The sequence below is a fragment of the Neofelis nebulosa genome, chromosome 9, assembly GCF_028018385.1.
Source record: "Neofelis nebulosa isolate mNeoNeb1 chromosome 9, mNeoNeb1.pri, whole genome shotgun sequence".
NCBI lineage: Eukaryota > Metazoa > Chordata > Mammalia > Carnivora > Felidae > Neofelis > Neofelis nebulosa.
Genome location: NC_080790.1, coordinates 85,646,411 through 85,667,555, shown reverse-complemented (window position 1 = coordinate 85,667,555; position 21,145 = coordinate 85,646,411). Strand labels below are relative to the sequence as shown.

General features: G+C 49.3%; 2 protein-coding genes across 3 annotated transcripts in view; one reads left to right on the top strand and one right to left on the bottom strand.

The window, feature by feature from the left end:
• The window catches only part of TGFBRAP1 (transforming growth factor beta receptor associated protein 1), a 62,614-nt gene extending 48,964 nt beyond the window's left edge, over positions 1-13,650 (top strand). For both annotated transcript variants that reach the window (XM_058684581.1, XM_058684580.1), the window contains exons 7-12: positions 766-823; positions 2,660-2,803; positions 4,968-5,111; positions 5,695-5,854; positions 8,901-9,334; positions 11,001-13,650. In XM_058684581.1, coding sequence (XP_058540564.1) covers positions 766-823; positions 2,660-2,803; positions 4,968-5,111; positions 5,695-5,854; positions 8,901-9,334; positions 11,001-11,177 — 1,117 coding nt within the window. In that variant the 3' untranslated portion in view covers positions 11,178-13,650. The remainder of the gene's footprint in view (positions 1-765; positions 824-2,659; positions 2,804-4,967; positions 5,112-5,694; positions 5,855-8,900; positions 9,335-11,000) is intronic.
• Positions 233-21,145, bottom strand: part of GPR45 (G protein-coupled receptor 45) — a 110,055-nt gene continuing 89,142 nt past the window's right edge. The window contains exon 2 of the transcript XR_009248741.1: positions 233-428. The gene's annotated coding sequence lies outside the window, so the exon portion shown is untranslated. The remainder of the gene's footprint in view (positions 429-21,145) is intronic.

Genomic DNA, 21,145 nt, shown 5'->3' with positions numbered 1-21,145 from the left:
TTGCTCTCGGAGGGAAGAAATCCAACATCCCCCTGTGTTCGCTTCTCCCAGTCCCCAGCTGGGGAGGGGGATGACCGGGAGCAGGACACCCCAGTGGAACTCGGGAGGCTGGAACAGTTCACCACCCGGGCAGTGTCAGTGCCGTCGCTAGTCTTTTCCACTCGCGAGGGAGAAAATGGGTGGTGGAGACAGGAGGCCATGGAGGCCCTAAGTCATGAAACCTGAATTGAAGCTCAGGGCCTAGAACCCTGGGTGCCCTCTCCCAGGGCTCACTGCCTCTCCCTGCTGTCCTCCGCGGTGGCCGGGTGCTCTTGGCCCGTATTGCTGTCGTTCGTATTCAGACTCCTTACCCCTTCTTTCCGTAATAGCTCAGACGGCACACTTTCCGACCACTCTTTTAATACCTTGTGATGGTTGACGGTGATTATCTGAAAAGATACAGAATCGTATTAACATTTGAGGAAATTGTGAAGCCATACCAAACACGATTTTCCATAGCATAATTATTGTTTTATTTTTCAGCTTATGCTAGACTTGAATACGATCCTTTTTGGAAGTTGAGGGGGCATACGTTTGCACACCCGAAGTAAATAAACAGAAATGAGGATCTTTTTGTCCTTGGAAATTTGTTGTTGAACTCAATACGAATACAAGGGACCGGGGCGAGGGGCGGGGGTCGGGGGGCGCGGGGAGGCTGTCGCTGGGTGGGCGCCACCCTCAGCCGCTGGCGGAAGAGGGTGCACTTAACGCGGTGTCTCCTTTCAGGTATTTTGCACTTGGACTGCTCTATCATTATAATCACCAAGACGCTGCGGCAGTGCAGGTTAGTGCAAAAGCGTTCCAGCATTACTTAAAAGCCTCTGTCATTTAGCTCCGTGTTACCTGGGGAGGAGATTCCCAAGTTGGCGGAGGCTATTTTGCCCAGTCTGCACCCCTTTTTACAGAATAAGAACAACAACTGTTTTAGAAAGTGACCTCCTTGACAAATGTCAGCCAAGGGCTTTCTTTTCCTTGTCTTTACGTCTCTTTCAAGGACATTTTCAAGACTGAGTTTTGAAAATTTAAGAACTAAAAATACGACTTCTTACTGAGCCACAAGGCGTGGGGCACCACTGCCTTATTCGAAAACTAAGCCTGCGAATATCAGCTTATTTATAACCTCCGCCGTTAATGACACTAACCGTTGCCAGTGGGGAGAGTAAATCATTATCTCCATGTCACCTGTGACAGAACTAAAGCTGATCAAGGCCAGTCACTGGCCCAGGGTCACAGCCTTGCTCCGTGGTAGAACAGGGATTTGAACCACGATTCCAGGTGGCCCTGGCAGGGATACTGCACCTGAGATAAAAAGGCATCAATCCTTAGTCTCCTCTGTCTCGTCTCGCCTCTCACGCCTTGTGACAGACGTCATCTCACACTGTCAGGAGACCTTCTCCCCTTCTGTCACTTGGTATGCACTGGTATCGTTCTTTTTCTGTTGTTTTGAGAGTGGCCGAGAACATTGGCAGTAGTCCCCAGGCTAACATCAGCCCTATGACTTTGGCAAAGCTACACATGCAATCACTGTCATTAACCTGATGGCAGATGAGGTTAAAAAAAAAAAAAAAAAAAAAGGTTTCTATCAACACACCCAATGGCCAAGAGTAGATTTGGGCGTCAAGAATAACATTTTTATATTGTAAAACACATGGCTGTAAGAATTATAGCTTGATGGCAGTCTAATAATAACAGCGGGGCTATAGAGTGGGGTTTGCAAAATCCAAGTGATACGAAATAAATCTTTATATATGGCAGAACTCTACTGTGAAGAAAATGACACGTTTCCCTGTATGTGTGATTAGGTTATTTGGTTTGAGGAATACAGTGTGGAAGAAACTGGGACCATAAGAAAGGTTCATATGTTAATATCAGAAGTACAGTCTACACCAGCAGCCCTGCTTCTTGGGCCTCTTGCGGGTGGTGTGGTCCTGAAGTATGGCGCACTGGGCAGGTGGGTGAGGTACAGGCGATACGGTACAGGCTGAGGGGCCTCCGTCATCTCTTCCACTCCCTTGTGATGCAGCCTCATCCCCGGTTTCTGAAAGTAAGCTTTGGTTTACACAGCGGGGAAGTTTCTGGATGAAATAGCAAGGGACTTTTATTATTAGCAGCTGTCATGAGCCCCTGTGCACAAGACAGAGCACTAGGGGACAGAATCACCAGTATTTTTGAAAGCACAGTGTCTGACCCTCTTGGTCCACAAAGGACGTCAAAGTCCAGGATCCCTGTGGTGGGGAAGGTGGAAACAGCCCCGCCGATGGAGGCAGGTAGGTTTTGTCTGCATCAAGATGCTGTCAGTGATCGTTTTATCTCATGAGGAAACATTTTTAATACATCTACGTCTTTCCACCTATTGTGTTTACTATTCGTATTACTATGATCTCATTAGAAAGGAAAGAAAAAGAATTTGGTGCTTTATTTTCTTGATGTCCTGGACCCCGTCTTCTATATTGCTTTATTCCTCTGAAAAGCTTAAAATTCGTTTAGGCCTTCAAAGTTTAAAATTTGTCCTACTACTTTAAAGGATCAAAAGGCCAAATAAGTAAACGTGTGCCCTTCCATAGGTAATTCTGAAAGGTATGTAACCTTCCGTTTCTTTTTGTTCTTTACTCCTTTCCAGTTATGGGTGAACATTGTGAACGGGGACATTCACGACTCCACTCGCTCAGACCTATACGAATATGTCGTTGATTTCCTTACCTATAGCTTAGACCAGGAACTTGTGTGGAAGTACGCTGATTGGGTCCTGCAGAAAAGTGAGGAGGTTTGTGCTTCATAAATGCATTGGGGGGGGTGGGGGTGGGGGGAGTGATTTTAAATGATTGATTTTAACAACAACCGTCCATGTTGTTCCTCCCCTTCTAATGGCTCATCTTGAGCCTTTGGAATGCCCAGTCTTAGGAAGTTCTGCATTTCAGCACTTCTGAGATACACTGTTCCGCACATCAGTGTGGGGCAGGCCCCTTCTGTAGAAAAGCAGAAAGCGTGGCCGGGGTTCCTTTGCATCTTCTGAAAAACGTGTGTGTGAACCCCCATGCCTGACCAAGTGTGACCCTTCTGATATCTGTGGGCTGGCGCAGGATCAGATGGTCACCTTGCAGGGCTTGGTACCCCGCCTGGGCCACGCCGGGCAGACCCTTGTCCTGTCTCTGTGCCGCACCCCCTGGCGTGGCAGTCGTGGTTCTGGAGGTAGGAGGGAGCCCTGCGCAGGACTTACCATCTTGGAGGCTGAGGAAGGGCAGCAGTGAGGAAGCACCCGAGGAAACTCCTGCTGGCTGCAGGGTGTGGGGGGAGTAGCGCATAAGCTCAGGACTCCTCTGTGAAGCCACTGGAGGACTGGAAAAGAGATAGCATCTCAGCCGTCACCGTTAAAAACACACATTTCCTTGGTTCCCCTTGGAGGAGAGAAACGTAGCTTCCTGACTCGGGACCTTCGTCTTAAACGTAGAGTTTTCTGCATGTCACATCTGCCTTTGAAAAATCCGAGCTGGGGTATGTTCTCCATGGTACTCTCTGAACTGGGAGGTCTGAGCCCATGGGCTTCATGTGCTTTTAACTCCCTCTTTACTTGGCCTCTGTGCACACACACCTACAACATACCCTGACACACTCAGGCACACCTGCAACATGGACCCAAAACGGTTGAAAGCTTTGGGCTCCTCCCAGTGCTAATAGATGGTATCAGCATGTCATTCCCAGGATTCTGTGTGCCTGGTGATGAGCCAGCCACTCGACCTGTATCATTTCTTTCAACAACGCCACAAGGGGGAATTACGAGGAGAGCAAAGCTCAGCTCTAGAAACTTCCCAAGGTAGGGGCGCCTGGGTGGCTTGGTCGGTTGAGCGTCCGACTTCAGCTCAGGTCACGATCTCATGGTCCGTAGTTCGAGCCCCATGTCGGGCTCTGTGCTGACAGCTCAGAGCCTGGAGCCTGTTTCGGATTCTGTGTCTCCCTCTCTCTCTGCTCCTCCCCTGTTCATGCTCTGTTTCTCTCTGTCTCAAAAAAATAAATAAACGTTAAAAAAAATTAAAAAAAAAAAATGAAACTTCCCAAGGTCGAATAGTTGGTACAGCACAGACACAAATCCAGGCTTATAGAACTCAGACTTCACACTCAGGAGAGCGGTGCTGTATTTCTCGTGTGTGTGTGCGCACATGTGTGTGATAGAATGCCCAGGGGAAGTACAGCATGCCTTTACTTGCCTACCTGACCCATTAGCATTTCTGTTGAAGATGGAATTGCCACAGGGAGCTCCATTCAACAGGCATAGGAAGGCCGTCTGGAAACTTGCTCAGGGACGGGCCTTGGATCTACATAGATGATCCACATAGTGGATCCCTGTGTGCAGAGAACTGAGTTTACTGAACGTTCAGTACTGTATTTGTTCTTTCACTTACTGGCTAGCAAGTGACCATCCTTGTCTGCAGATCGCCTTAATATTACAGAGTTGGTGCCTCTCCGGTTAATTAATGTTTCATTCTTTAATTTCTCACCTTTAAATTTTTTTTTTATGTTTATCTATTTTTTTGAGAGAGGGAGACAGAGCGCAAGTAAGGTAGGGCAGAGAGAGGGAGACGCAGGATCTGAAGCAGCTCCAAGGCTCTGAGCTGTCAGCACAGAGCCCAATGCGGGGCTCAAACTCACGAACTGTGAGATCATGACCTGAGCTGAAGTCAGACGTTCAACCGATGGAGCCACCCAGGCACCCTAATTTCTGACCCTTTTAGGAGAAATTCCGATGAGGTGTATGAGGTTTCCCGTCTTTGTGCCGTGCTCTTTGGTCTTTGCCAGTGCCCCACCCCATACTGTTTTGCTGTATCTCCGTGTTTTTGACAACAGTTTTCCCCAGACATAAATGTCCATCGATTAGAATAAACATAAGATGGCATCCGGAGAAGGAAATAGCTAAATTACTATTCTCCTTTCAGGTTGGAGTTCAAGTTTTCACCAGGAGACCTTTGGATGAACAGCAGAACAGTTTTAATCCCGACAGCATTATCACTTGCCTTAAGAAATACCCTAAAGCCCTTGTTAAGTATCTGGAACATCTGGTCATAGACAGGAGACTGCAGGTGAGTGCCTTTGAACTTGGACTACCACGAGCAGGGCTGCCATGTCCTAGTAGTAACTTAAGAGAGAGAATTTGACCGGAAAGCATGTTGGCAGATGGTTCTAATGTAATATCTTAAATGTAGATGTTTTCGGTATTCTAACGTAATAGTTTAAATGCCCTGCTCCCCGGATGCTCAGTCCGTGCTCGTGGATGGTCTAGAGGCCCGGAGGCTAATGAAGGAGAGGCGTGTCGCCTTTTCTTTGCCCTCCATCTTGTATCCATCCAGCTCCTATTTTTTGTCTCCTTTCCTTCCTTGTTTCTATCCTCAAGGGAAATGAGAGGAGCCATACCTTTTTGGGAAATGCCTAAATCCCATGGCCCTTCTCAGATGAGAAGTGACCCTTTTATATTTTGCTCGCAGAGTTTAAGTCTGCCTTCCCCGTATTGGCGGTTTCTGAGATGTTTCCGATCCAACAAATATGTCCCGTTCAGTGCCCTCGAGCCCCTGCCCCGGCTCGCCTGGGCGCAGGCCTGGTGTCGGGAGCACCCGCTGGCTGGGAGCGCTCCGGCTTCCCGCCTGCCAACGCCGTCATCTCCCGCAGAAGGAAGAGTACCACACACACCTGGCGCTCCTCTACCTGGACGAGGTGCTGCAGCAGAGGCCCGGCGCCAACAGCAAGGGTGCGGAAGCGACGGAGACTCAGGTGAAGCTGCGACACCTGCTCCAGAAGTCTGACTTGTACCGAGTCCACTTCCTGATAGGTGAGCAACATCCCGCCAGCCTCTCCTTGACCTGCTTACCTTGGCAGGCGCGGATGAAGGCTCTGCCATAGCTCCTCGTTTTGATGGGGCGATTCCTTGGGCCTCTTCTGGCACAAAGTCAGCCGTCTTGGAGGGTGGGGCGAAGCCTCTCAGGCCTCCACCTTCTAGAAAGGGACGTTGGCCCTTTAGCCAGGGACACAAAGCTGCCGGTGGCGGGGAGGGGCGGGGTTTGGAAGGCCGCTTATCTGTCGAGCCTACCCTTCGCTAGACTGCCTTATTCCTCTTCGGCCCGCTTGATTCTCAGTTCCTTCTGATGGCACCAGCGTTTGGGCGAGGCTGTGCCAGCTAGCACCGCCCCCAGCAGCCCACTCAGATTTCTCGAGGCTCCAAACCGAGAGCTCTGAGCCACAGGTGTCTTGGATGGGAGCCTGGTTTTCATTTCCTTGGGGTGCAGAGCCCACGGTTTTTGTGTTGTGTAAAGTGCCACAAAGCAGCATAGTGCTTGCACCTGGTAGAATGAACTAGATTCTCGATGTACTTGACATAGTAGAGTTTTCAGATTGGTCCTTACTGGCATTAGTAATGTATTTCTCCTTAAATGTGCAGTGTTTTTTGACCATAACTACAGTTGATTCTCATTATTCGCTGTAGTTATGTTCTATAAAGTCTCCACAGACATTAAATTACTGAATCCTGAACAGTGCTATCCAAGAAATACAGGGTCAGCTTCCTGCAAACCTCTGCTCACATTTTTGTCAACTGATCAGTACGTAACCTTGTTTTATGAGTGCTTCTGTTTAAAGACACCTCATTTAATAGGTATTGTTGATTCATTAACATTGAACTCAAGGCCAACAGAACTCTAGCTCAGGCTTGAACGAATCTCATTGAATACACACATTTTCTCTGGAAGGCACGTCACAGCCTTCCTGTGCTTGGAAACGGTAGGCCCCACTTCGGCACTGTGCTTGGGGCCCATTCTAAATGGCAAAATTACCAGCAAAAAGCACAAAAACACAAAAATCGTGGCACTGCACACACCATGGAGAGGACCGTTTACTGAATGAGGGCCTCAACAATAAGGCAGAGCATTACCTTATGGGCCCTCGGCTGGGAATATGCGTGTCAGGTGGCTCGAATTTTGTGCCACCCTGTGCATGTCCGCAAATGAGTGTAGAAGCACCACAACTGCTGACTTTGGGGTTACAGATAAATTTTGGTGAGTAGGCAAATTCACGAATACAGAATCTGAATAATGAGGACTGACTGTATACACCAGACCCAGGTCAGAATGCTTAGCGTGCGTTAGGACGCTCTCCACAACGACCCTCTGAAATAAGTCCTATTTTTAAAAATTATTTTTACTGTTGTTTTTACAGGGGTGTCAAAGCTTAGAGAAGTTACCCAACTTGCCTCCGGTCACACAGCTCACGGACAGTAGGTCCAGAGCGTGGACTGGGGTGGTTGCCACCTCACATGAACCACAGAAACTCGTTGTGGCCTGTGTTTGCACTGGGGCTGACCTTCAGCCGTGATGCTCGCCAGCCACCCTGGTCCCTCACGGCCGCTGTCCGTGCTTTTTGGGCGGTGCCCATGCTGTATGGTTGTTAAACAGTTTTACTGTCACCCCTGACGTCCGTCATGCTTCATGCTCTTCGTGCAAATCTCACGCTAGTCATGGGTTTGTTGATCAGGTTCTCGGTCAGCTAACATTTGTGAGCATGTGTAGAGTATCAGATGCTGCACCAAGGATATAAAGGTGGATGTCACTCGGTTCTGGCCTTCAGTTTAATGAGCATGCCCATAGCAGCCGATAGCAGCTCTGAGTGGGGTGGAGGGGAGGGAGCATGGAGAAGGTGCTGTTTGAGCAGTCACAGAGATAAGCCAGGGCTTGCAGTTAAGACTGGGGAGCTTGCAGGAAAGGGGGTGTCCTCCAGGGCACTGTGGAAGAACACTGGAAGCTGAGAGACTCACTCTTTGCCCTTGTTGGGTGACTTCGGCGGCGTCACCCTGGGCACATTCTAGTGCAGCCTGCCCGCCCGGGGTGGCCGAGAATCAAATACAAACGGGATGATAGATGTGGAAAGTGCAGTCACTGCCATGGGCTTTTCTCAACCAATCTGCGCCTCTCCCGTGCCCTACATGTGGTTGCCACTCAGCAATTATTTGGTAACCTTTCCTTGTGCAGATGACAAGGATGCACGTTGCAGCTTCTGTGTTTAGTGCTGTAGGTGACACATGTTGTGGAACCAGCCGTTTGCTGCGGGTGTCTGCCGTGTGCCTCAGGCCGGAGTGTGGCCATGCTCCTAAGTCCGAATGCCCAGAATTCCAGTATTAATGTTGGCCTCTGAAATAGGAGCTGTCCCTCGAACATCCTTCTACAGCAGGAAGAGATCTGACGTTATCTTCCTTGGTTGCCGAGGGAGCGGAAAACAAGGGGCCTCTACCAGTGAGACACAGCCCGCTGCGGGCAGGGCCTCGGTCAGAACTTTCTGTGGTGGTGTCGTGTTGCTCATAGCCTGGCACCTTAAATTGCAGGAGACACAACAGCTTTAGAGTAATGTCGATATGGATGGTTAACAAGAGGGACCCATACTCCTTTCTGTGAACTGTATTTTCAGTTGGAAGAAAGGGGCTCGCCACACGTTTTTGGCAGGGCGGGGTTCTTGTCGGAACGTAAGTCAGCGTAGTGCCTTTCCACTGTGGTCGAAGATCCCGTACTGGGAAAATGGGAACAGTGCTGGATTAATTAGAAGCCTGAAGCCGTGATACTCCCGTTTGACCAGGGCCCGCTGAGATGACAGGTCATTTGTTTCCTTCAGCCGCTAAGCATTATGAAAAATAACGTATTCTGCCGTTAGGCTCTGCCTATAAGTAGGGTCCGGCCTCCCCTTTGGGGACGCCAGGTCTGCAGCACGGAGGTACAGGCAGGCCTCGTGTGAACCGTCTAGGTGGCCAGCTCCGCTTTACCCCTTCTTAGGCTGAGAGCACCCGGGGGTTGGGGGCAAGCCGGGGCTGGCTCTAACCGCTGGCTGCTGCCGCACAGATAGAGTCCGGGGCGCCGGCCTCCCCATGGAGAGCGCCATCCTGCACGGCAAGCTGGAGGAGCACGAGGAGGCCCTGCGCATCCTGGTGCACGAGCTGCGGGACTTCTCGGCGGCTGAGGACTACTGCCTGTGGCGCTCCGAGGGCAGAGACCCGCCGTACCGGCAGCGGCTCTTCCACACGCTGCTGGCCATGTACCTCCAGCCCGGCCCCTCCGTGCCCGAGCTGGCCGTGGCCGCCACGGACCTCCTGAACCACCACGCGGCCGAGTTCGACGCCGCCCGCGTCCTGCAGCTGCTGCCGGGCACCTGGTCGGTGCAGCTCCTGCGCCCGTTCCTGACCGGGGCTGTCAGGGACAGCGTGCACGCCCGGAGGACCACTCAGGTGGCCCTCGGCCTGGCCAAGTCCGAAAACCTGATCTACAAGTACGACAAGGTGAGAGCCGGGCTTCAGAGAAACGCCCACAAGTGGAATAGCCGACCATGTGGGAATTGTTTTTGCACTCTTGAGGAAGCTCCATACTGTTTTCCACAGCGGCTGCAAAAGTTTGCATTCCCACCGGCAGGACACACCTTCCTGTCACGGCCCGAATCCCGTCCTGGGAGCCCCACCCTCATGACCTCACCCAACCTCTGTCACCTCCCAAAGGCCCCCAGTACATCACATTGAAAATTAGAACTTCTGCATAGGAAGGGCCTGGGAGAGGGGGATACAAACGTTCTGTCCCCAACAGTCCCCCGTGTATATCCCTTTCTGGAGACTTCTCTCTTGTGAGACCCACACTCTATGCAGCTGGCAGGGGGATCTTTCCAGAGCAGGAACCCGATGTGTTCCTCCCCCGTGGAAGCCTTCGTGAGTCCCCAGTAGAGGAGTTGAGGCCTGGAGGGTTCCATCTCCTCTCCTTTGGTCTGGCCCTTTCCGTCTATTGCTGCTTCCCAGGACGTGTGGAATCTCCTAGATGTGATAGGTTGCTTCACACATACAGGCTTCGTACCTGTGGTGCCCCCTGAGATGGTCCTAACCTTTCCTTTTATGCCTGGTGAACGCCTACTCAAAACCCAGCCTCGGTATTTTTTCCTTTGTGAAACCTTCATATCCCTTCAAGCAGATAACTCCCCTCCTTCGCCCACCGCACATTCAGCATGCATTCATAATTGTCTCCCTTCACCATTAGACTCTGGGTTCTTTGAGGGCACCGAACTTCATCTGTGTATCTCAGTATCCCTAGAGCCAAGCCTGGCATCTCAAAAGTGTTTAATAAGTGTTTGTTGAGTGACTGATGAAACTCATGAGTACAGGGTGAATTCACTGAATTGGTAATTGGTCCTGCCGGTAGGCAGAGTTGCCTGGGTTGACACCAGTGAACGGTGCAAAAAGGCTTTTTACCTCGCAGAACTGAGGGGGTTACAGCCCGGTTTTGTTCGCTGCCTTTAAACAAATGAAATTATGTTTTCTAGGACCAGGCAGGAATGTGCCATGAATGAACCATATGGCTTTGATGGAGTCCCTTATTTGTGCCTTACATTCCCTGTTTGCAAATGAGAGGGCCAAGGAATTGGATGATTTACACAGCTTTATTCAGCTCTAACATGACATGACTTTCCAGCAGGCGTTGGCTCAAACACAGAGCTCAGAGAACGTTTGAGAGAGGGCCTGTTTAGAAATGCCCGTGGCCGGCGAGCAGCAGTTACTTTTATAAAATAAGAAAGCAGTTTTGTAGCATTTTTTTTATCTCTCTGGTTCCTAGGGACGTTTTTGTTTATTTTCACCTCTAATGTTCTGGTGGGGTTTTTTTTTTTTTTGTTTTTTTTTTTAATGTTTATGATTTTTGAGGCGGGTGGCAGAGGATCTAAAGCGGGCTTAGCACTGCCAGCACCAAGCCCGATATGGGGCTCAAACTCGCAAACTGTGAGATCGTGATCCGAGCCGAAGTCAGATGCTTAACCCACTGAGCCACCCAGGTGCCCCTCTAATATTCTGTTCAAAGAAATGGACGTTAAAGCAGTCCTCATGAGTAGTAATCATCCACGGGGTAACGCATGTCCACTCTGAAAAACTGGTATAACTCTCGCTGACAGTGTCCTCGGTCTTTTTTTTGCAGATGAAGTTGAAAGGAAGCTCAGTTCAGCTTTCGGACAAAAAGCTCTGCCAGATGTGCCAAAATCCCTTTCGTGAGCCTGTGTTTGTTAGGTATCCAAATGGTGGTCTCGTCCACACCCATTGTGCTGCCGGCAGACACACGAACCCCAGCCCCCCCGGCCCTGGCGCACGGACTTGAGGAGGCCCACCCGAGGGCGTGAGAAGGACCCTGAGCTCTTTACCAAGCCTGCTGGGTGCAGAGAGCAGAAGCCGCTGCACTTGTGCCAGCCAGGACGAAGGGGTGACATCTGGGTGCTGGGGAGACGTCGGTCAACGTGAAACAGGGGCTCTTCACTGCTGACCGCTCTACATTGAATGTAAATGGAAAATCCCACAGATAGAGACATGTTAGGGTTCGCCCGTCCCGGTACTTTGTAATCCAAAACGAATGCCTACTTTGAGAGAAAAATGAGCCTTCTCTCTGCAGTGTGAACATCCTGGATTCCCCCACTCCGGTACCCTAGTCTCCAGATGTGCATTTGCACTGGGAACGTGCTCCAGGGTGGCACAGGGATGAAAAGCTCGCTCGCTCGGCAGGGTGGGGAGCCGCACGGTTGCGAGCAGGGGTTGGGGGGGAGGGGGGCTGTCTGTTTCCAGGATTACCTCGTGGGCTCCGCCTTTTTCCTTAGCTGACCTTGGGGAAATCTTTTTGTTCTTTCTACTTCCCGTGTGACTCTCAACCCCTAAAGGATTCTGCCTTGTTTACCCGAGCACCCCCTTTCGGGGGAATTTGTACGCTTCTGGCTGCCTCGCCAGTGAGGACCTGTCGGAAAACGGTGTAGCCCCAAGAGAGAAGCCGCTCGCCCCATCTGTAAGAGGACAGTGGACAGGAGACCTGTGGCAGGTGAGGGCCCAGGTTTCGGTCCCTGTACTGTCACAACACCTGCCAATTTGAAACTCCGCAATTGACATGTTTGACTAAAAAGTTTTATTTGAAGTTCTGTCATCTCTGCAGTTTTTCTCTTGTTTAGAAATTCATCCGTCATATCCGTTAGGGACATTTTTTTTTTTTCCTTGTTAAAATGTACCTCCTACTGAACACTCGGGAAATTAAAAGGGAAGCGTTACGAGCACAAGCCGAGCAGAATTTCAGGAGAGGCCGGTTTTAACCTCACACCCTCAGCAGGACGGGCAGCGGTGACAGCTGCCTTCGCCCGTGACCGAGGTGTCTGTCATCTTTCCTGCCGGGTGCTTCTGCACACCCCGATGAGGAAGTCCAGTCAGGCTGCCTTACCTCCCAGCACTTTACACGCCTGCTCTGAGGTTTCCTGAACTCACAGGAGGAGTCCCTCTTGTTCACCACAGACTGAGTCATTTTGTGTCTCCGCCTAACGTCGTGGAGGAGCCGAAGCCGTCCCTCCTTCGCTGCCCTGTTTTGAATTTCATCGTTGGGATTAATGATTCTATTAAGAACTAACACTAGACACTTGTACCCCCTGCTGTAGCGTTAGGGAAACAAGCATTAGCTCGTGTGTCACAGGAGAGGACCCTGGAACAGAGCCTCTCTCCATTGGCCCGGGCCTTACAGAGCAGGGGTGAAGCGCTCCTTGTCCGTTGTCTGAGCAGTGCTCTCCTGTACTCATAATGGTCAGTATTCTTCGTCCTTCTGTGATTCCGAGTGGCCCAAGAAAGCAAAGGCGCCTCCGCGTTCTTCCCTGTGTCTCCGTCTAAAGAATAAATGAAGAAACTCTTGCAACTCAGCCACACACTGCGTACGTGGGGACGAAGCCCAAGTCCGGTCATGAGTTTGACAGCTTGACCCTGTGGATGACTGTTCCGGGATGGTCATACTACTGTGCACGTTATGGTTACAACTCACGAGCTCGTGTTTATTCCTCCAAGAACAAGCCCCTAGCCCGTACCGTGTCACGCTTCCGAAAGCGCTGTTTCGCTGGACACGACGTGGGTAAAAATCTAGAGAGCACCTTGTGATTGCTCATTCCTAACTTGGGGACACTAGTCTCCGCTCTCTCCGAACACTGGTCGGTTTTTTTTGAAACGTTTCTCATCCTTTAGAATGACGGGGATTAAAGCTGAGTGGCCTCCTGTGTTCAGAACCGTACCTCGTTCTCCTCTTTCTCTGACGTCCACAGGCCCTTTTTTGCAAATCAGATTTTTAAAATACATAGTTCTCTCTAAAGGCCTGCTGTTTTGTGACTGTGCCATTGAGTGGAACAATTAGAACATTGCTCAGCCCTTTTCTCCCCTCATTAGGTTCTGTGTAACCATTCTAGTTAAAATAGCATGAGCCGAACCCAGTTGGCATTAATATTCGAGGGGCAGTACTGTTAGATTTTATGAACTGTTTCTCTGCTGTTGCCCCGCAGGTGTTCATATGGGCGTGTCCTGTAGGGTGTGGAGCATTGGGCCTGAGCTCAGAGCAGGATGCCTCCTGCCCATGACCTTGGTGAGTGCAGAGCAGCTCAGGAGGCCGTGGGGTCACACCATCAAACCCATGCCCGTCGCACAACGAGGGTAGCCCTTGCTTTTCGCTTGCTCTCCTACGGAAACTTTTGTCCTTGCAACTTTATCCTTCACCCCTGGTCGGGTCCCAAATACACAAGATGTACAAATGTAAACTTGTTGATTTTATTAAAATTCTTTTAATTCTTTGTTCTTTCTGTAATTTTTTTTTTTTTTTTTAATAAAAATTATCTCGGTGAAGTGGTGCTTTCCACTTGGTGCAATACCTAGTCCAAGGAGTTCCGGAACTTACTCATCCGTACCTTGTGGCTCCTACCTGCACCTGCAGAGGGCTTGCATTGGCCACCTCTGAAATTCTTTGTTATCACGTTACTAAATTTTATAATTTTTGAAATGTTTTTTAAGTGTATTTATTTTGAGAGAGAGTGCACGAGGGTGGAGCAGAGACAGAGGGAGAGAGAATGCCAAGCAGGCTCCCCACTGTCACCACAAAGCCCCAAGTGGGGCTCGAACCCACAAACCGCAAGATCATGACCTGAGCCAAAGTCAGTCGCTTAACTGACTGAGCCACCCAGGCGCCCCGTTACCACTTTACTGAGTTTTAAATGGTCCTCTTCTGTGTTTATCTCCTGCATATTCTCAAGGTGCTCCTTGACATCTGTTACCTTTAGATCAATCATACCCTGAGGAATTTAGCCAAGGAGACTTCTGGCAACTTCCCACATACTTCACCTTTCAGCCAAATGCCCTTTAAGTAGACCTGTTGCCAGTGGGTTTCTAACTCTGAACATATTCAAGGAGTAGAACTTTTTTGTTTGTCTCACCTTTAAAATTTTACTTCATCCTTGTTCTTAGCAAGTCTTCGAGAAACCCTGTCAAATGAATTTCACAGCATATTCCCATATTTCTTTTTTTTTTCTTTAATGTTTATTTACTTATTTTGAGAGAGAGAGCACAAGCAGGGGAGGGGCAGAGAGAGAATCCCAAGCAGGCTCCACACTCAGCGCAGGGCTTAACACTAGGCTTGATCCCACAACCGCGATATCATGACCTGAGTTCAAATCAAGAGTCAGACGCTTAACTGAGCCATGTAGGCGCCCCTACCGTGTTTCCTTTTTCATTATAGGTGCTGTGTGAGCCCTGAGGAGAGGCTGTGCTAACACAGCTGATCGTCCCTGAGTGCTCTAACCCTATACCGTATGCCATTCCGGCTGGTAAATTCCAAGTACGTGTGGATGATAGTAGAGGTGAGGTGTCAAATCATCCGCATCTCAGACTGAAGACACTGAGGCACAGGTTGGTGGGATGATTTTCTTGGGAGGACAAGTCCAGCCAGCTAGAGTTCAAGTCTCTGCCGGCAGAGATCCCCACCTGGTGCTTCTCAAGCCACGAGAACCTGCAACCTAGCCAGCCTTGACTGTAGTATTCACACAGTGATGTCACTGCTTTCAGAAAGTCATAAAGCAGCAAGTTTAAGATCCTTTCCTTATTTCTGTGTTCTTGGTATCCTGTGGCTCAGCGTATTAAAGAGTAGAGGGGAGCATGCTTAGGCTTACAAACCTGCCTGGAAAGGGAGAAGTGGTAGGTTCCCACTGCCTACAAGAACATCGCAAGGCCAAGTGGCTGAGAGAGCGTGAGTTGATGTCCTAAATGTGACTTGGTAGAAGCAAAGACTGGCGCCTGACTTCATGAAATGGGCTGTGACTCGTGTTAGATTAATTAAATACCAACTACCACCCCCGTTTGCTCCTGGCAGGTCTGTCAGCCTCAGCGTCTGAAAGGAAAATGTACGAGAAGCTAGACCATATGGACCAGAGGCCCTTTCACCTTCTCAAAAACACTAAATGGCTGGAGCATCATCTAAACGCTTGTTAATACCTTGTTCGGTGATAAGCACTGGAATTAATGAAGCCCTGCTTTTCGTTAGCTTGCACTGCAGCCAGGGAAGGGAAACAAATAGCTATAATTCAGTCTGCAGTCCGGAGCCGTAAATTAGCTAAATGAGACGTGTGGCAAGCTGGGGCTAGAAAGCAGCATATGCAAGTCAACGGGCCAGGTGTGGTTCCGAAGGAAAATGTCACCACTGGACGCAGGGGAGCCTGGGTCTCGTCAGGCTCCGATACTCAGCTGTGGTCCTGGGCCAGTCACATCCCCTAGACCATGATGGTGTCATCAGTAGACTGGAGTTGGAGCTGGGTGGCATCTGAGGACCCTTCGGGAAATCGGCAGCGGAGCAGGTACGGTCCAGCCTTTGAGCTGCCCCAGAGGCTGTGGGGTCTCAGGCTGTGCCCGAGCCCCCCCACAGTCCTTCACCGTTAACAGTTCTCTTCCTTTAGCGAGCGTTTTCCATTTGTCTCACTTGATCCGCTTTTCAGTGGTGTCCCCAACTAAGCCGGGGAGGCAGGTTCCTAACCTCATCTCAACAGGCAGTGACGACACAGCCCATGGCACGGGTGGTGCCCGTCTGACTGATTCTTCCTGGCCTCTGCCTCTTCCACCCACACACGCAACTGCCCCCCCCCCACCTCTGCCATCAACGTGGTATCAACCCCCACATCTGTTCCTCAAGTGGTTTTCAATGCACCGCTGATTTACGGTCAACTGTTGACTTAAGCTTATAAATAAACCAGAATGCTAAAGTTTTGCTTTTTTAGAATTAGCTTTTTCCCAGTTGCTATACATGTCTAAAGGTATTTGATTTTTTTTTGCTTTCATTTAATTTATAAGAATGTATTCACTTTTTTAATGTGATAGTCAAACTCAATTTTCTATAAAAAAAAAAGGTTACCATATTACTAAAATGGCTGTATGTAAATACATTTTCCATGTGCTAGTCTTCTTGTCATTTTTGTGTTTCTTTTTTTAAATTAAAAAAAATTTTTTTTTTTTAGAGAGAGAGTGAGAGCAGGGGAGAGGGGCAGAGAGAGAATCTTAAGCAGGCTCCATGCTCATTGCGGAGCCCAACACGGGGCTCGATCCCATGACCCTAGGATCATGATCTCAGCTGAAAGCAAGAGTCAGCTGCTCAACCAACTGAGCCACCCAGGCACCCCTCCTGGAATTTTTAGTTATAAAATTCACATAACAGAGTTAACCGATTATGTTTCAACCGTGTACCATTCAGTGGCATTAAATACATTCACGATGCACTCACCATCCATCTCTACAACTCTTTGCTCTTCCTAGACTGAAACTCGGTCTCCATTAAACACTAACTCCCCGTCCCCCCCCCCCCCCCGCCCTGGGAACCACCATTCTACTTCCTGTCTCTGTCAATTGGACAAGCAGGGACCTCGTGTAAGTGGAATCACAGTATTTGTCCTTTTGTGGCTGGTTTATTGCACTTCGCATAATGTCCTCAAAATTCCCCCATGTAGCACGTGTCACAGTTTCCTTCCTTTTTAAGGCTGAATAATCCTCAGCTTAATGGCTTTTAAGTCGTATATTTAGTTGTACGAAGTGTGCATACATAGACCATTTGGTGATATGTATTTTATATAAAATTAGAATTGCTATATAAAATAACAATTTTATACGTTCTTATCCACATCTAAGATACAACCCTGTACCAATTATCTAAAAGTCACCCACTTACTGTCCTGATCTCTTCCATTGGGTTCAAAGAGACCCGCAAACAGCTCACAAATGGCCATATGTGGGGTCCTTTGAAAATGGGTTCAGAATCAACACAGATCTTGGTCAACAAGGAACGACACAGCTTTCCCCAGCGTGAGGTGACACTGTTCACCTGCAAGAATCTGCGTAAAGCTTGATTCAGAACCAAGGCCCAGACTAGCTTATGTGACAAAGTGGCCAAAGCCAGAGCAGCTGTCCTACAAGCCAGAGCCTATGACGAGCAGGCCAGCAGAGGACAAGGGGGCTTCCCTAGCAGGCCTCCTATTGAAGGTGTGCTCGTTTTCCATGATTTTTCCAAGCTCTCTTTACACAAACCTCTGGAACATCTTCTGGGGAGGGAAGGAGGTATGCCTGCCCCCAGATTCCTGGTCATGCCCCTTAGGCTGTTGTTCAAATATGGCTCCAGTTCCTGCTTCAAGTAGGTCCCAGGAGTGTGGAGCCTGAAGTTGAACTCAGGGTAGGAAGGAAGGGGGCACTCTCCTCACTTTCCTGGGAGAGCAAGGACGCGACAGCATACGGGTGTAGACAGCATGCGGTGTGTAGTACGCGTCTGGGCCTGGGATGGTGAGAGCTGTATTCCCTGCTTCTTCCAAACACACGCACCCGGGGAACTGCCGCGGCAAATGGGAACCAGCCTGTTTCCGTTGGTCAAGGCTCCCGCTGCCGTGAGGAGGCTTGGGGCTGGGGACTTTTAGCATGTTTCCGCACCTGTGAAGGTTATGTCGTCACAGGGCAAGGCTGGGTGTCTCGACACCTCAAGTGCAAGAGCACGATCCTTGCTTCGGTAACTAATCTCACGCAGTTTGAACGTCAGCAACATTCATTTGGCTGTGCCAAATTCCAATTTGTGCACCTACTGGTGTAATTTCCAGATACCTTGTGTTTGTGCAACTACCAGAAAATGAGCTGCTTCCTAGCAGCTGACGGGGAAGGTCAGCCATTCCCAACCTGCCGGGCTGTGCCTGCACGCACGTGCAGTGGGCCAGAAGGACGCGGGAGCTGTCCAGGGCCCTCTTCGGTGTGGAGCTGTGATCCCTCCTGGGGCAGTCACAGCCGTGGCGACTCACTCCAAGTTACTACCCTGTTCATGCAACTGCAGAAATAGAACCGACCTTGCCACAGAGGGAGGCAGTGGCTAAAGGGCTCACGTTACCAGGAACTGTATTTAATGCCGAGGGGCAGTTTTCCCTTCTCAATCCATGATTCCATCATTCATAACACTCAATCATTCATTCGTCCCCCAAGCGCATGTTGGAAGATTGCTCTGTGCCAGGCATTGTGCTAAGCGCTGTGGATAAAACAGTGAAAAAGACACATCCGGTCTCAGCCCTGCCGGAGCTCACTGTGGAGATTACGACCCAGTGGGACGAATGCCAAGAGGAGGCAGTGCAGGTCCACGGCACAGACAGGAGCCCTCGGTAGGAAAGGTAGCGCTCTGGGCAGAGGGAAGAGCAGAGCCAAGCCTGGAGGTGGGGAGGATGATCGCCCCTTGAAAATAGAGACTCAGTTTGCAGCCCGGGGAGAAGGCAGGGGGTGATGCCAGATGAGGCTGGGGGCTGAGGCTTCATCCCGCTTCTCAGCAGAAGCAAAAACACAAGTGACTGTGCTGTGGGAAGACCAACTGTCCAACCACCACCAACTCTTAATCTTCACATAGTTCCTAGTGACGTGGGAAGGGACCCCACCAAAAAGACAACACAAATTGTTTTAACCAGTTTATTTGGAGAATCCTTCGTTTTAAAATGTAGTGTATTGGGGCTACTGGGTGGCTCAGCATGTTGCGCGTCCGACTTTAGCTCAGGTCATGATCTCACGGTTTGTGAGTTCGAGCCCTGCATCGGGCTCTCTGCTGTCATCACAGAGCCCACTTCAGATCTTCTGTCTCCCCCGCCCTTTGCTCTTCCCCCTCTCATGCATGCACATGCTCTCGCTCTCAAAAATAAACGTTAAAAAAATAAAATAAAATATACTCTATGAACAGAAGATTTGAGGTATGGTAAAGCCGGCAGACCAGGAGATGATTGCTATTGAAAAGATAGTTTGGGGGGCACCTGGGTGGCTCAGCTGGTGAAGCAACCGACTTTGGCTCAGGTCATGATCTCTCAGTCTGTGAGTTCGAGCCCCGCGTCGGGCTCTGTGCTGACAGCTTAGAGCCAGGAGCCTGCTTCGGATTCTGTGTGTGTGTCTCTCTCTCTGTGCCCCTCCCCAATTTGTGCTCTGTCTCTCTCTCAAAAATAAACATTAAAAAAAATTTAAAAAACAAAAAAGAAAGAAAAGATAATTTTTATATTCAGGTCCCGGGAAGAGGGGCTATGCCACGCCATAGGGGTCACGCGAGGAATCACCAGCGTTGGTCAGGATGTACAAGGAGTGCGTGGGTGGGTACTGTGGGCACTAAAGAGTCTTTATTGTGGTTCCCAGGGAAGGAATGGGTCAGGCAGGGGAAAAAGGCTTAGGGTCGGGTAGTTTGGATTTCAGCAGGCTCGGGGGTATAGAGGCTGGATGTCTGGTCCCAGGTGCTGGGCTGATCAGGGCAGGGGACAGTGGTCCAGAGCATGAGAGCCCGAAAGGAGGTGGTGGGTGTGGCCTCTGAATTGGTGATTTGTATCTAAGAGATGCACTGGTAGGCCAGCTGTATACACCCTCTGGGAATTAACTAGCCCTGAAAGTGGCATCCTCTCCACGGGCAGCAAAGCATCAGAAGACAGAAAATAAGAGATGAGCTTAATACTGCCTTTTGATTAGGCCACCAGGGGCAGCCACAACTGTATTCTACTCTGCCTCTCAGTTCAGAGAATTGAACTTAAACACTTAATATGCTTCTAACAGCAGGGTAAAAAAGGTTGTCTTAGAGAGTATAAAGGTGAGAAACGGAAAACAGAAGGGTCTGGAAACGCTTCCTAGGCCCAGCCCACCAGCCAGCCAGACTTCTGCTGTGTTCAAAGGGTGTCTCGAGTCTGGCTGACTCAAGCTGGCCTGTGATTGCCACAAATAATCCTGTCAGCCCAAATTGGTTTCTGGAGAGGTGTAATATCTTTTTTTTTTTTTTTAATGTTTATTTTTGACAGAGAGACAGAGCATGAGTGGGGGAGGGGCAGAGAGAGAGAGAGGGAGACACAGACTCCGAAGCAGGCTCCAGGCTCTGAGCTGTCAGCACAGAGTCCGACGCGGGGCTGGAACTCACGGACCTGAGATCATGACCTGAGCCGAAGTCGGACGCTTAACCGACTGAGCCACCCAGGCACCCTGGAGAGGTGTAATATCTTTAACAGTTATTTCTGTGACACCTTTCTACATGTAATTACTGAATATATATTCATTGGCCTTAGCCTTTGCAAAAGTGCAGAGCTCTTGAATAATGCCTCCTTGGTCAAAATGGCTGCGTGTTTTCTCTCCCAGAAACCTTGATGTCCCAATTCATGACCCAAGTGAGGCCCAAAGGAGCCTCTGCCCAGCTTGTTGGCGGAGGGGCCATTGGTGGTTAATGGGAAGTGCTTTATGACCTGCCCATGCAGTTTCTCAAGTTGTTGGCAATTCTTAAGTACATCTGGTGAGAGAGTAAATTGCCATAGACTTCCTAAAAAAAAAAAAAAATGTATTGTCCTAAAAGCCACCAGTTCCACTTTTCGAGTTTATTTTAAGAAAACAGTCAGTGGCTTGGCGGAGAAATTCATGCCAAGGATGTTCATTACAGCATTTTTAAAAAATAATGAAAAATAGAAAAAAATTATGCAAAAAACAGGGAGTACTTCAGGTAATTAGCTTATGGCGCATCCACACAATGGAAGATCTCCAGCCATTAGAAAGCACTTCAAAACACCCACAAAAACAAAAACAAAATTTTAAAAACCAAAAATACCAGGCTACAGACTTTTAGTGTGGTATATAGCATGATCTGAGCTTTGCAAAAGAAAATATACACTTTTTATATTTATTACATATGAATACAATTGTGGTTTTTTATTATAAAAGATTAGAACATGTTTAATTTTCTTTGTGCTGGGGTAAAAAAAATTCAATTACTGTTTTCATCTCTACAAGCAGCAA